Source organism: Rhinolophus sinicus, chromosome 17, assembly GCF_057876585.1.
Source record: "Rhinolophus sinicus isolate RSI-liver-muscle chromosome 17, RSI-T2T, whole genome shotgun sequence".
Taxonomy (NCBI): Eukaryota; Metazoa; Chordata; class Mammalia; order Chiroptera; family Rhinolophidae; genus Rhinolophus; species Rhinolophus sinicus.
The window spans coordinates 45,700,001-45,716,620 of record NC_142517.1 but is presented as its reverse complement, the minus strand read 5'-3'; the positions used below and the strand labels follow the sequence as shown (position 1 = coordinate 45,716,620).

Sequence of the window (16,620 nt, the reverse complement as noted above, 5' to 3'; positions counted from 1 at the left end):
CTTTGAGCACTTTCTATGTTCAGATGTTATAATAGACACTGTAGGAAGTAAATAAAGTACATAAGACATGATTTGTACTCTCAAGGATCTTCAGTCCAATACAGAAAATACTTATATACCAATAATTTCTATACAAAGCTAGGTGTAATAAATGGCATGTGTAACACAAACAAAATTGTACAGGAGTTCAGAGAAAGGAGAGATCACTTTAGACCATGGATTGACTAAGTATGGCCCATGAGCTCAATTCACTCTGTGGCTTTTTTTTTAATGGTCCACGCACTAACGATAGTTTTTACATTTTGATAAAACAAAGAAAAATACAGAGACTATATGTGGCCTGCAAAGACTAAAATTTTACTATTGGTTCCTTCACTTAAAATGTATGCATATACCTTTTCCAGATTAAGAAACAAAGAAGGCTTCACCCGGCACATTTGATCTTGGGCTTTAACTGATGGACAGAGACGGGGAGGGAGAAAGGCACTTGAAGTGGAGAAAATGACTTGAAAAAAAGGCCAGGAGCAGAGGACTTGAGGCCACAACTGGAGAACAATGGCGACAAATCCCATTTCACAGGACTATGAGGTTTAAGAAGGGAGAAGTGGAGGAGTCTGGAAGGGTTGTCTGTGGTGTGTGGGCTAAAGAAGTTGACTATGCAGTAACTGAGGACATCACAGTTGCCAAAATGAATTTCATGGAGTTTTTGCAATGGCCTGTCTTCAAGGACTCTAATGATGAGAGTGAAGATGATTTTTCACAGTACAGCCCTATAGTGATATGATTTTTATGACAATTAGCCAGGGATGAATCCCATGCTTCATTATGGCCACCTAATAAGTCATGACAGCAGTATGTCTTCTCTTAACCTCGGTGTAGGTCAAACTGAAACTCCCCAACAGTGCTTAAATACACCTTGCTTTACTTCTCATCTCCTTCACCATCTAGCTCCCTGAAAATGTGATTTAAAATGGGACTTCAGACAGACCCTCCAGTGTAGCTTTGTTTCTCATGACACTATGTTATTAATGCATGACACTATATTATTAATAATATTCACCAACAAGTCTCAGACCCACTATTTCACTCTCATTTAGTGGCAATCTCCAGCAATCAAATAATTGTGCTTGTCTGTCTGGCCCAGGCACAAGATGCACTTACACAGACTGTTCTGTTGGTCACTTTCATTCGCTGACAGCTCAGCGGGGAGGGCTTGATTTATTAAACGCATAAAGCTGTTGCATACAAGTGGAATCCTGGCTAGGGAAGTGGGGGGAAAAGGACTCAGAAAAGCAACGTGAAAAGGCATGCAAAGATGGAATGAAATGCAGGGTTGGTTGGGAAATCCTTACTTAGGAAAAGACACCTAAGCTACCCAATTTCCAAGTTTCCCCTGAAATCCTGAGTGCCTCAGTTTTCCTTCTTCACATACTGAGAACAGAGCAGAGCCTTTATCCAGGAATATATGCCTCCTGGGTGCTGTTACTCTGGTCAAACACATTGCAAAACTCACTGGCCATCTACTCACATGCTCCAGACTAAATAAGAACAACAGTTGTAATTAGAAAGTAGCAAGTCAGACTAAAATACATGTAGTGAGGGGGAAAAAAATGAAACAAGTTGAAGAAAAAGGAGAGAAAAATCACAGGAGAAATAGTTATAAATTACTTTATAATAGTCACAGGGTAGGGCGGGGTCACCTGACTTAGATGCAGATGAGGCTGACTGGACCTCTAGCCAGAGTAGCTGGACCTGGTCTTCCCTTCCCTGTTTCTCAGCATCTCCTTTGCTTCCCACTGCCCTAGGCCCTCATATGATTCCTACCCAGGCCTGGCCTCAGTCCTCTTGCTCTAAATCTCTTCTTTCTTCCTTCCTTTCCACACCCCAATTAAAGTATTTCTTTAACTAGTTATAACACCAAAAGGATCTCTTAAAACACTTTATAGACAAATCTGTTGATCATACCTCAGTATGATCACTTAGCAAAAATATTCATATCCAAACAGGAGACAAAAGGATAAATTCCCAGTGGTAGATTGTCAGTCATAGCAGGCTCATTGGGGAAAGAAGGGAAGGAAGAGGATAAAAAGGGGTGGAATAAACAAGGGAAGAAAATATTGAGTGCCATTTAATTTTACATATATCATTATGTGAGCAGCTGCCTACAAAAGATTCTCTGGGCTAAAACACCTGCTGGTCAGAAATTTAGACTACATTAATCCAGATCTGAGCTAATTCCTACAGAGTGGTAAGGAAATATAGGGAAAGGCAATTCCATGGCCTTCTCATCTTAGGACCCTGACATTATACACATCTGGAAAGTAGACAATAAGGTTGAACGATTACTAGAGTTGGTCAGGGCTTTAGAAAAGTCAGTCAACCATTCTAAGCCCCCGTTTCCTCATTTATAAAACAAAGCTATTGGGGGCAAAATGGTCTCTACATTTTCTTCTCATTCTTAAATCATATAATTCATTGGATTTTGTCAAATTTCCCCCTCTATAAGACCATTTCTACAGCAGATAAACATGTTTTTACTTCTTTCATCTTAAAAAAACAAAAACAGTGTCCAGCCCGGTGGCTCAGGCAGTTGGAGCACCATGCTCCTAACACCGAGGTGGCCGGGTTCAATTCCTACATTGACCAGTGAGTTACACCCTCTACAGATAAGATTGTGAAAAACGGCTCTCCCTGGAGCTGCGCTGCCATGAGCAGTTGGAGTTGACGTGAGCTGCCATGGGGCTCATAATACCAGCATGGGCCAGGGAGCTGTGTCCTACACAACTAGACTGAGAAACGATGGCTTGAACATGCTTGAGTGAGGAGTGGAGGGGAAAGAAGAAGAAACCACAAAGACAAAAACAAAAACTCCCCTTATACTGCTTCGCCCTCTGGGCATTGCCCTATTTCTCTAATTCCCTTTTCAGCAAAATTTCTTGAAAGAGAAAGGCCATATTTTCACTCTTTCTCCTTGTCATGCAGGGAGGACTGCGGGGTCTCTGCTCCCGCTCCCCATACAAGAACGCAGGATATGGTGAGGCCAAAAAGGAACACCCACGGAGCCATAGGTAGGGGAGTCATACCACTACGGTCTCACTGGAGGCTGGGTTCACTGGATGTGCGACCTGCTGTCTGTTTTTCTGCCAACTGACCGACGACTCTCCTCCACTCCCCTCGACTCTGCCCCTCTACTCTCCTCGGCTCTCCTCCTCTCCTCGGCTCTCCTCCGTAGCCGCAGCAGTTATATTAGCGGCTAATTGGCTAACTGGCCACAGCTGACGGCCATCCACTACCCGAGCCAGCACTCCTCCACGTGAGGCTGAGAGCCTGTAAACTACTTCCTGGGGCTCTGTCCCCATGCTCCTCTCAACCACTCCAGTCAGAGTTCTGTCCTCATCACATCACAGAAACTCTTCTCAAAAATACCACCAATGATCTCCAATAGTCAATTCTCAGTTATCTTTTTATTTGACTATTAGCAGCATTTTACACAGTTCCTCCGTCAAAAACTTTCTTCATGTGGCTTCTAGGATACCACACTCACCTGGTTTCTGGTCACCTCTTTTCAGTCTGATTTTCTGGTTTTCCTCATCTCCCCAAGTTCCAAATATGGAAGAGCCCTAAACACAGTCCTTATTCCTCTTCTTTTTCTCTCCTTCATGCAGTGGATGATTTCTCCTGTTACATGGCCTCAAAGACCATCTATGCTGATCACTCAAGACCTTTCTCTTGATGCCAGACATGTATATCCAAATGCCTACTTGAAAACACTCCTTAACTATCTATTTCAAACTTAACATGACACAGTTCCCACTTCCAGCTTTCTCTTCCTAAATTCTTTCCAGTTCTATTAAATGGCAGTTCCATTCTTCCAGTTGCTCAACCTACAGTTTTGGAGTCACCCTTGAATCTTTTCTTTCTCTCACACACTATATCTCATCCATCAGCAAATTCTATCAGCTCTTCCTTCAAAATATAAACAGGAGTCCAGTCATTTTTTTTCACTTCCACTGTTACTATCATCTCCTACTTGAATTATTGCAGTAGCCTCTTATAATAGTTACCATCCATGCTGGAAACAGATGGCATACCCAGATGGAATAACTGAGAATTTAATAAATGGACTATTTACAAAGGTGTGGACAGGATTAAGGGAAAATAGCAAATGACGGTCAAGTGTCCTGTGGCTAGCAAGGCAGCAAGGGCCATTGGAGTCATTACTACTTTTCGACCTAATGGGGTCAAAATTACCTGAATACTCTCTCTCTCTCTCTCTCTCTCTCTCTCTCTCTCTCTCTCTCTCTCTCTCTCTCTCTCTCACACACACACACACACACACACACACACACACCAGGAACTGTATTCTTCAGTGAAAACCACCAGGAAGGAATTTGGAGAAATGAAGACTGTGAACTCACTTTCCTCCTGCCTTCTGATCTGATCACAGACATAAATGAACCCCAAGCCAAACAACAAGAAAGCCATCGATGCAGTCTTTTAAGGTCAGCCTCCTAATCTGTGCTTGTCTGGGACACAGAGCAGAATGGAAAACAATAGAGAAGAGATCTGGAAGGGAAAACAAGTGTATCTGACAAAATATCCTCATATGCAAAACGTAAATAAATATTACTGTCACGGAGTGAATTGAAATAATCTACATAATTCATTTAGTACAATGTCTGACACACCGTTTTTAGGGAAACAAAAAAAAACAACTCATATTTGCTTGGCATATTTCTGAGTGTGGATTTTTATGAGAGATGCTTTCCAAAATTCAGATCATGATCAGTTAGTGTGCTATGAACTTAATGAATTTTTAAGAAATAGCAAGAACACTTCTGGCTATGCCCTCTCACCTTTCACTTATTCCTTCCCAAGAAGTGACTTACCTGATTAACATATCTGAAAGGAAAAATTAGCAGACATGCTTGATTCCTTTCTCTTGTCCCTCCTAGTCCCGTTTTGCTCTCTATAGTAGACTAAATAATGGCCCCCAAAGACATCAGGTCCTAAAACCTAAAACCTGTGAATATTACCTTATGGCAAAGTCTTTGCAGCTATTATATCAAGGATCTATGATTGAACTATGGATCTTGAGATGGAGAGGTTATCCTGAATTATAGGTTTGGGCCCTAAAGGCAATTATATGTATATATCCTTTAAGAGAGAGGCAGAGGAGACTCTACACACAGAGGGGAAAGGCAATGTGAAGACAGAATAGAGAGAGATTTCAAGATACTGACCTTCCTTGAAGATTGAAGTGATGTAGTCACAAATCAAGGAATGCTGACAGTCACCAGAAACTAGAAGCAGCAAGGAATGATTGTTTATCCATTCATCAATCAGTCAATGGACATTTAAAAAGGTTACTTTTAAAGGTTCTCTCCATGCTCTTAGTGGGTAGGGAATGGAATACCAGATTTATATCCATGAGTGAGGCGTCATGAGAATTGGGAAGGCCTCTGCACACCAATTTGTACTGACTTCCCTCATAAAAATAATAGCCACACACCGAGTGATAATTATGTGCAGAGCAGAGCACACCATGTGCATAATCTCACAAAAATTCGGCAAGGTAGTCATCATTACCCTTGTTTTACAAATGAAAAAACTGAGAGTCAGAAATAACTTGTCCAAAGTCATACAACTGGTTAGTGATAGAGCCAGGTTATACACCTAATGTGATTTGCCTCCAAAAAGAGAGCTACCTCCACTTCAAGTGTCTCCCTGCATTGTCCATCTCTGGTTTCCTGGGGCTGGGCTTCTGTATGGTAACCTGTTCCTTAAGCAAGCTGCATATGCCATAGCTGGTACATACCAAAAAAAATACATAATAGTAAGTTTTTTCAGGCAGCAGTCAAGCTTGTTTCTGGTCAATTTGGTCCAAGGTCGTATGCTTCATGTATTTCTTTTATAGTTGTTGGGTAAAAGCTAGCTAAGAGAGAAGCCAAAAAAAAAGAGAAAAGGAAGATGTACACTTAAATTAAAATTAGTGTCTTAGTGTTGGATCATTTGTTGACATTAAATTACATTACAAAAATCTCAGGGTCAGGTGGCAGGTTGGCTCAGTTGGTTAGAGCGCGGGTGCTCATAACACCCAGGGCCCCGGTTGGATTCCCACATGGGCCAGTGAGCTGCGCCCTCCACAACTAGACTGAAAACGACGACTTGACTTGGAGCTGATGGGTCCTGGAAAAACACACTCTTCCCCAATATTCCCCAATAAAAATAAAAAATAAAAATCTCAGGATAAGAAGAGCTCTTGGAAATACAAATGCAGAATCTTTTTATAGATGAAGAAAACAAAGCCAACAAATTTATATATTTGTCTAATAACCAATCAGCTCATCAAAGCAAAATTTCATTGCAATGTAAACATATTTCTAACACTATGTAAGGCCTAAGTGGGAAGAAATGCCAAACTTATTTTGCTCATCCAAACATTGCATTGTAAAACTTCCATTATTCTCTCCGTTACTTTTATCTTCTCAAGCATTTAAGTAAGGGCAAAACCAAATCCTACTTTTTATTTTAGGACAGGTGGAGAAATTGTAAACAGCATTTTTTAGTTGTGTGGATTGTGAAATCCCATGATCAGAGTATTAACTGTCTTTGAAGTGTTAATTCCATTCTATAAAACAAAACCCCAAACATTCACACAAGGTCCTGTCCAGTCACATATTTAAATAAAATTCTTTCAAATAAAAGAACGTTACCGACAAACCCCTGAAACACAATGTGGTTTGTCCGTTTGTTTTTCTGAAACAGCTTCACATTTGCTATACTGGGTTGCTACATATTTATTTGGCTTCATGGTGGAACTGTTACGGCATATTTAAGGATATCATTACCCTTGACAATTATAAACAAAATAAATGGCAAATGGAGGTTCTGAGTAAGGCTGCACAGTATTTCCTCACGCTCTTGCGTACCAACATCCTTCCCTGAGGGAATTCCCAAATACCCTAGTCTCAGGAGCAAATGGCGAAACACTGACAAGCCCCACCTTGGAGCCCCGTAAGGAGGCGACCTTCCCACCCAGCAACCAATCCGAAGTCGTATTCTCCATCTGCCCACTGCCTGAGCGACCTTCCCCTCCCGCTCGGCTGTCCCCTTTTACGACAATTTTCCGGCCTAGACTGCGGCCGCCACTGCCGTGCTTCTTGGGGCGCCCGCGTCCGGACGGTCTGTCCCTGCTAGCAGTGTCCGCGTCGCTCTCTGGTAAAGGCGTGGAGTGGGTGGCTGCGGCCTTTTGGCTGGGATGCACCGCGCTCTCCGTGGAGGCAGGGGAGCCGAGCCGGAGCCATGGTGAGTGCGGCGTGCGGTGTCCGGGGACAGACTCAGGCCCAAGCTTCCGCCTCAGCTCACGGCCTCGGCTGTCTCCCTCGGGTGACTCGGCCGGGGCTGTCGGGCCTCGGAGAGCCACACTCCGGGACACAAAGCTGTTGGCTCACCCGTCTCGGGCCTTCGCGTTCTTCCACAGCCTTTCTGCAGGCGGCTCCAGCCCCCGGGCCGCCGTCCGCGGCGCTCGCACATGAGTGGAAGCGCATGAGAGTGTAACTACTTTCCCCCAACACATCCTCGCCGTACATTCTGTACTTTGCTCTGCCCGTCCCTTTGGCTCTTGCTGACACATCTCTTCTTGATTCTTGAAACGTATTTGTGCTTCTCTCATGTTTTGTAATCGTGAGGCGGGACAGTGCCGAAGGTGCTACGAATAACTACTTTCCTAGCTAAGCCCACGTTTCACGTTGAAATGCGGTATCAGGCTTTTACAGGAACCCTCTGTAAACAGTTCCTTCTCCCGCAGAAACTTTCCCTTACTTGGATTGAACTTGAATGTAACTTCATTTGCTCCGAGGCTAGAGAGGTTTTTTTCAAACGGAGGGAAATCATCCTTTTCTTCCATAGTGAAATTCCGGTACCTTTACAATGCATTGGATATTAAAGTTGCAGTCGTTTTAAAGGATCATTGCGCAGAATATTTTCACTCAAAAAGTTGTTTCTTCCGTTAAAATAAAACTTGGTAGGAGTTGGGATGGGAGAATGGGTGTGATAGGGAAGGTTGGGAATTATTGAAGTTAATGTTCACTCTGCTTCCCCTTACCAGGCCAGCACAGTGGTAGCAGTTGGACTGACCATTGCTGCTGCAGGATTTGCAGGTTGGTTTGTGGTTTGGAGGTGGAATTAGAGGACGTTGGGAATTGTTTAATTATTATCTTGTTTATGTTTTTAGGTCGTTACGTTTTGCAAGCCATGAAGCATGTGGAGCCTCAAGTAAAACAAGTTTTTCAAAGTCTACCAAAATCTGTAAGACTTACTAATCATTTTTGCTAATTCTTTGCTGGTTATATATGAAGCTTATAACTACAGTTGAAGAGGGTAAATTTCCAAATATCCATTAAGTTCTAAGTGATTGCTTTGGGCCCCTTCTCTTGCTTTCCACAAGGAGGGTTTAGAAGTTCTGAACTTGGCAGTAGTGCTACCCTAAAGTCACGTTATGTGCTACACAATTGGGGTAGAGATGTTAACAAATCGAGGATTAGGAAAGTTAGTATCACTTTATTGTTCACATACTGTTAAGCATTGTCAACATTCTTGTCCCCCACACCCTCATCTACCGTGCATCACAGGCACAGAGGGATCTAAGGATCTGAAGTGATCCATTCTTAGCCCTGGCACTCGCTAACATGACACTTAGGTAGCACTGCAGTTAATTAGGCTATAGAGTGTGACTGGATGTGATGTTCAGACCTTCTGTGGTCACCGTTCAGAATGAATATGGCTGTGACAGCCTGCTGTTTATTTTGTTGTGATTGAATGTGACAAAACAGGATGGTAGGCTTTACCAGTATGATTTCTGACATGACAAGACAGAAGATCTAATAGCCTGATTTTGCCCTTATATATCAGTCTTGTTTTAGTAGTTGCCTTAAACCCCCATGAACCACTTGTTTCAAATGACCCCTAAATCTTTTTAGGCACTTCTTGTTCTACAACATGTAGTCATACTAGGAGATCAAATTTTTATGTAGAACACGGCTAACCTGGAATAATCTTCCCTTCACTCCCAGAAAAACTAGCTTTAGGTACTGTTCTTTTGTATTTTCAAAACAGTTTAGGTTTTTTAGGGAAAAAAAGCTGATATAACGATTAAAATATTTGTTGCACTTATAAAGGTAAAATGCCATGGGAATTACACTTAAAGTTGTGTGAAATGACTTAGTTTTTCTGCTAGTTCTGTGAACACTTACATTTTTTAGCAACTTGCAGCTTATTCTAATCTTTTCTTTTTAATGCATTTCCTCTTTCAGGCCTTCAGTGGTGGCTATTACAGAGGTGGGTTTGAACCCAAAATGACAAAACGAGAAGCAGCATTAATATTAGGTGTGAGGTAAAATAATTTCTAATATTTTTAGTATTTTCTACAACTCTAGAGCTATCAGCAAATGTAAGAAAGACCTTTCATTAGGAGGGAGTTATTTGTATTATGTACATTTTTAACATTGAAACTCTCCCTACAAAAGTCCAATGAGAAGGCACATTGGCACAGAAGCACTTTTTAATTCATTGATAGACTTGTGACAGATAAGCACAGTACTCAATGTTTGTGTAACTAACATTTTTAGTGGGGAAATTCTGTAATTTCCAAATACTTAAACATATTTTCCTTTTCAATAAAAGGACTGTTGTAATGAATATTATCAACTTCAATTAAATTTTGTTTGAAAATTCTTTATTTTTCTAAGGAGCTGTTTAGTTCTGATTCAGAGTATTCATCTTCCTTGTATGTTAGGGAAAGTTTCTAAACAGCTTTTCCTGTTGTGTTGACTTACTCCAGTTTCACATCTTTAACTGGCCTTTATGTACAATTTTTTTTTCTGTGATCAAGTAGTAGTTTGAAGTAAACAATACCTTTTCCTTTTAAAATTAGCCCTACTGCCAATAAAGGAAAAATAAGAGATGCTCATCGACGAATTATGCTTTTAAATCACCCAGACAAGGGTAAGTAGTAAACTCGTTATACATGTTGTTGAAGTGACTGTAATTGTTATTAATAGAATAATTTTGTATCTAATTTTTGGCTATAGTAAGGAAAATGCCTAAATCTGTGTGTGAACACTGTCTCCCAGCCTGGATCCATTTGTTGTTTTTGGTGTCTTAAAAGAATTGAGTGAAAAGTTTATAGAATAATGAGCAGGTATCTAATAAGTACTATAATTTAGAAGTAGTCATAAGCATTAACAATGTTTTGAGATCTACAATTGTGATAAAAATTTTATTTCTAATAGTCAAATACTGCTAATCCTACTCTTTGGTGGGGGGATTGAAGTTTGGTCTACATTCTAAAGGAAATGTTCGACTTAATTTAATGAAACTAAAAATGAAATTATTTTCCTATTCATTTAGACTTTTGAACTAGAGGTTACCTAGTTAGAAACCTACAGGATGTATTTATTAGTTTCTGATACGCTTCTAAGCAGCCTTAGTGTGTTGACAGGAAATAATTCTGTGAAATACCAAAATATAGACCATAAAATCCATGTTCCAGTGCTCAAATACTTTTACTTTTATTAAAAGTCTTTTCATTAAGAAAGAGGGTTTTGAGATTAAACAGGGTTGTACTTGTTTACTGTCTGACTGCATAGCATCTTTTGTGAAATTTAGCTTTTATTAACTGGAGGGCTTCTGATTCAAGTATAGGATGGAGCCCTTAAATTTTCATTTCACTAATATGACTGATGCTGGTCTGAGAACCACTTTGAGAATCACTGCTCCAAGACTGGTAGGAAAGCAGCTGTAGATGACACTGTGAAGGGACAATTAATAACAGGAAGAGAAAAACTATGAAGGGCAGAAAAAGGATCTAAAGCAAAGTGGGGTCTTCCCAACAAAGCTCAGAAGCCTCTGACAATATCATGGTTTCTAAATAACACACTACAATAAATTGATATTCACTTATGACTTGTAATTATCATAGATAACTTACAGTATTTCACTTATGTAAGTCTGGTTTTTTAAAAAAAATCCTATTCCTGACATCAGTTAAAGCTTTTTTAAAAGGTGCCATTTTTGTGGAAATCTCCCTCAGAATTACCTCACTTCCCATCAGTCAAATATATGGTCATATATTTGGTTAACCAGTTGCAGTATTGTTTATTTTTAAAAACTGGAATACTATTGCTGCTAATTTCACCTCAGATTAGCACAGGGATCCTTGAAACAAGATAATAGCTTTTCACCAAGCATAAATTGAGAATCCATATTATAACTATTCCTTTTTTCTTTCTTCCTGTAGGAGGATCTCCTTATATAGCGGCCAAAATCAATGAAGCTAAAGATTTACTAGAAGGTCAAGCTAAAAAATGAAGTAAATGTATGATGAATTTTAAGTTCTTATTAGTTTATGTGTATGAGTACAGGATTTTTATAATAAAATGCCTCAAAGCTACAAATTTTAAAAATGATTCAGCACAAACTAAAAGCCTTGGTATAAGTTTCTTGTTTTAACTTTGAGGATTTTAAATAAGATTATAGAATATTTGGAGATTAACACTCAATAATTATGGATACATACATAACCATTTGAACAGAAATACTGTTCATTACTCATTTAGCAAGTAATTTAGTACCTACTTCAAGACAAAGTAAACATGCCAGTCTTTGGGGTGGGAAACTGATCAACTGGTCATTAACTACAATGTGATGAATATGATGGAATGAATTAGCACAGGATATATAGTAGGGACTCATCTTGTTGGGAGGAAAGACTGTCAAGCTACAGAGAACTGACCCAGCTGCTTGGAACACTGAACTTAAAAGTGAATTGAGCCACAACTTTGCCACAAGAAAATTGATCTAGGTTATGTATATATCACCGACAAAATTCAGGTTTCATACATTAAAACTGATAAAAGATCTGAGTACAGGTCTTGTTTTTAATCAAGAAAGTATTTATATTGTATCCAGCTAGCTCCTGAAAGAAACTGACCATTTATAAATTTTTATTACATAATCAAAAGTTTTACATTTGTTATGACCTAGCTTAAACACAAACTGAAATGCCCTTAGTTATCAAAAACTTTAGCTTGAACTCTGAGAATTTATACATTGATATATTTGAATGACACTTAGGGGGACAGTGGCTTACTATTGGTCTAACATAAACTATGTAAGGATCTTAACCAAAGGACTTGTATAAAATACCCATGGTAAATAGCTAGTCTGTGGTCTCCAGCAGGAGTACTTACTGTGTTTTAGCTTTAAGATGATTATACTATGTACCTATCATCTAAACTTTATTCAAGTTCTTAGTTATTAACAGAGAACACAGAGACCTTCGAGGTCAGAATAATGGTGGTGGTCATATTTAGTGTTGGAATGTGGTTGGGGGTATTTCAAAGTTGGGTTCTATCTGCTGTTGATTTCCATTCCTGTTTCCTTGTTTAAAATTTGGTCAAGCCCATTTGTTAAGGTTTAGAATGTGATGAGCCGTAAAGTAGCCATGACTTTTGTGTAGGATCAATCTTTAGTTATTTCCAGGGGAAAGGGAGTATAAAGATACAGTTGCTTTTTGTTATTCGAAGTAGTAGTTTTATAAAGTCACTGAGAACACTCAGCAGCCAGTGAACCATTGTTCCTAGGGGAAATACAGCTTTATATGAGTCAACATTTTTGTAAGCCAATCAGTATATAGTCATGTATTATATGTATTTCTGTTTAAAGAACCCTTATTTGATATATAGTGTTGATTCCTCAACATTGAACTCAGCCAACATCACTAACTCATGCCCGAACATTACAGTCTTCTTGAGTTTGGGAACATTAGGCAGCACTTCACTAAGGCTGGGGGTCATCTTAAACAGGGAAATCACCAGTAAAAACCACAAAAATTGAAAAACTTGGCACTAAATGGATCATGAAAGGATACTTGTTTACATTTACAGTATGAAAACAAAGCAGAGCATCACTCTGTGGGCATCATATGACTCAAAATTTTTTACTACTCTGCATGTCCACAAATGACCAAGAAAGCACCACAAGTGTTAATTTAGGGGTTACAAATAAATTTCAGTGAGGAGGTGAATTTGCAAATAAGGAATCTAATAATGAGGACCAACTGTATTTTGGCTTTGTGACCTTTTATTTCAGTCCTTTGGATTAATAAAATGTTTCTATGAACAAGAGCTGTAATTAAAAAGATGATAGTATCAATTAAAACTTAAAAGCAAAACTGAGCTTCAAAGACAAATATAAAGTGTTATGCTGATAGGCAACCAAGCATTAACTGGATAAAGGGAAACTTCATGTAGTGGGTGTAAATACTTTTGAGTGTTTAATGTAAATAGCATACCTGTTTTAAGAGAAGTATTAAGACAATGGAAATCACTGTAGTATTAAACGAAATAGATTTTTCTTTGACAGCAATCAGTTTTGTTTCCTCTAGGCTTACCTTTTTCAAGTAGAAGAATCCATATTTCATTGATGGCTATTAGGCAAACCTACCATTTTTCTTGGTGAAAAAGGTCATCTATGTGAGGGCTTTAGTGGGTAACTGATGCAAGTTATTATCTGTAAAAAAATATCTTTTTCATGGTGTTTTCAAACAAAATACTTGATGTCTAATGTTAACATTTATTAACTACTTACAGTGTGCCAACATTGTTAAGCATTTTTCCTGTACAGTAAGTCCTCACTTAACATCTTCAGGTTTTGCAACTTTAAGTGAAACTACATATAACAAAACCAGTTTTACCATTGGCTATTGATATAAACAAGAGCTGAGTTCCTGAAGCATCTCATCATTATAATGTAATGACATTGAACAAAATGTTAATTGAGGACCTACTGTATCTCAATAGTAGCTATTATTATTCAGTACATTTTACAAGGGAACTGAAGTTGAGTGAGGTTAAGTAACTTGCCCTAAGCAGCATGCTAGGTGACAAGGCTGATCTTTCTCAAACCCAAGTTCTGTGCTGTTAACCTCTGCATTGTGGTTCCTTTCACAAATCTGATAACCCAGATGTTTTCCTTGGTTGTACTGCAGTCTAGTACTTGTCGTTACATACCTAGCTTGGGGCCTTTTTGTCAGCTGGTGCTTACAGATACTTTGAAAAGGGGAGAGAAGTATTGTTGAACACAACACTAGGGAATAGGAGATGCTGGTTTCAAGTCAAACTTCTTGCAATAGCCAGGCAACTTGGAGCAAGCTATCTATCTGTGCTTAGGGCTCTGCTTCATCTGTTAGAAGGAAAAATAATGGCCAACTTGAAAATTGTTTATGGACAGGGAATCAAAGCCAGAGCAAATCATTTGAGGTTACACAGCTAGTGAAACTGTAAGCCCTAGGCATCTTCTCCAATTTATTATATTTGTTTATAATTTGGTTCTCTATATATTAGTCTTCCTTTTGGGGGGGGGGGGGAGTTCCCACCCATAGCCTTAATATTAGATCTGGCATACTGGGGGTTTAATTTCCATACCTAGCCCCTTTGCCTTCACTGGGCCTCTGGGTTGACGTTAGATGAGTCATACACTGCTTTATAAAAACTGCTTTGCTGGTTTGATGAAACCCAACCTCTGGGTTGACATTGTTGCTTGAGTCCTCACTGCTTATAAAAACTGGCGACTTTGCTAGTTTGGTGAAAGTGCTGGTTTGACCAATAATAAGTGGTCCTTGAAGTTAAATCTTTTCCCACCCTTAAAAGAATTTTAAGCAAAAAATTATGGGAATACCATCATTCAGTATACTATATGCAACATAATGAAAACGTATGCCCTACCTTAAAATCTTGCACCAAAAGTATTTTAAAGAAACGAGGCAGAATGCTTCGTTTGGAGTTAAGTCTTAAATTTCAAAACCTCAGGCTGGAACAGATGTCTTAAATCCTCATTGAAACTATAACTCAGTAGTTATAGTTTCAATGAGGATTTAAGACATCTGTTGATAATGACCTGTAAGTTGTTTGGTGCAGTTCCGAAGTGTGCAGGGAGATCACATTTTACTGAGCATAAATTATCCCCCATCAAGCACGTTAATTCCAATGAAAATTTAGAAACTGGCTCAAAAACTTCAAAGGACAAAATACAAGGAAAAAATCTGTAAATCTGAGGTAAAGTGAAAAACACTAACTAGAATGCTAGTTTTTTGGTTATATATAAAGAATCCTGGATTGAGGATAACCTTGAGTACCAGGAAAATGACATAAGCTCTGCTTTGTGTTGACATTGTTCAGAGTGCTGTAGTATCTGCTTGGAACCAACTGTTGCCTTAGCAACAAGATACAGGAAGAGCTTCTTTCCAGTGTTACCTGACCCAGTGAGGAAGACTTATCTAGTGTTAAGGTATAATCTGGTGCATGTTAACACTTGCTGTTTGTTACCTTAGTAGTTTCAATTAATGGGATTTCAAATAATAATATTGAAGTGACTTTTTTTCTTTACAACCTGCGAACAGCAAGTTGAAAACTGGAACTGCAACAATTAAGTATAAAATGAGTCATGTAGAAAAACTATGGGAAATTTTTTGTAATAAAGTCTCTAAATTAGAAAATGAGCAGTTACATTTGACAATAAAGTAAAAAGGGTACAAAACATTCAGAAAATATCTCTAAATCCCCCGCCCCTGAATACATACCAATCCCTGAAACACAAATAATGGGGCTTCAAAACTGAGAATGTCAGTAAAAAATAATTTTGCCCTTGCTTTTGATATCCTTTAGACTGCATATGGCACAGGTGGAAATATCTGGGACGGATACATATATAAAACATTTTAATTCACATACTAACTGTTGAGAGTACATGGGAATATGGTTGTTACCCAGGGTCCCATGTACAAATAGACTCAAGTTACATTAATATTGGAAAGGTCTTTAGATCAGAGTCCAGACCTCTTGAGATGAAATGGAATACAGAAAAAGTCGGAAGATAGTAACTCCCAATTCTGTACTTACACCTATAACATCTTTTCAAATTCTCAAATAGGCCAGCAAACAGACTGATGTCTTTTTTGTAAAAAGCTGCATTATAGTTTACCCAGGAGCATTATTACGCACTTTAGTACATGAAACAGTAACAGATAAATCTGACTTGAGTGATCCACTGATAAAACCCTTTTAAAAAAATTTGTATTTCCTTATTATATGTACCTCCCTCATCCAGTAGTTGTAGTTCGGGGTTTTCTGGATTAGACCCTCGACCTGGATTTCTAGAGTAAATTATTATACTTAAAAATGTACTTAAAAAACGTGTCAAGTTGAACCATAGGAAATTGCCATTTTTGTGGATCAAAAATGGTCAACTATTGGCAATCTCCTATAGTTCAACATAATTGACTTATTTTCAACCAGTAGTTGAGTGCAGTTTCCAATTATCATCACTTGCCAAAGGTTTACAGCAAATTGCAATTACTGATTTATTGCAACAGTTCTTAACACCCAAATGTTAATCATGGGTTCTAAGTGACTACTGTGCATTCAAGCACACAGCCAATACACTATACCAGATATCCTTATAAAATGGTATAGCGGAGTCAAACCATAATAGTGAAGATAGTAAGATTGGGACTTTACAAGCATCCTTTTTTGGCCTTTAGTAATTTTGCCAAACCCATAG

At 38.8% G+C, this 16,620-nt stretch overlaps 1 protein-coding gene across 2 annotated transcripts; it reads left to right on the top strand.

The window, feature by feature from the left end:
- Positions 1–7,118: 7,118 nt before the first annotated feature.
- Positions 7,119–11,924, top strand: DNAJC19 (DnaJ heat shock protein family (Hsp40) member C19). Of its 2 annotated transcripts, XM_019737343.3 has the most exons (6): positions 7,119–7,308; positions 8,111–8,162; positions 8,237–8,310; positions 9,315–9,394; positions 9,935–10,005; positions 11,300–11,924. In XM_019737343.3, exons 1-6 carry the CDS (start codon positions 7,306–7,308, stop codon positions 11,368–11,370), a joined length of 351 nt encoding a protein of 116 aa, XP_019592902.1. In that variant the 5' UTR covers positions 7,119–7,305; the 3' UTR covers positions 11,371–11,924. The 2 variants fall into 2 exon arrangements, with proteins under 2 accessions (XP_019592902.1, XP_019592903.1); XM_019737344.3 differs by lacking the exon at positions 8,111–8,162 and having other exon boundaries at positions 7,121–7,308.
- Positions 11,925–16,620: the final 4,696 nt, after the last annotated feature.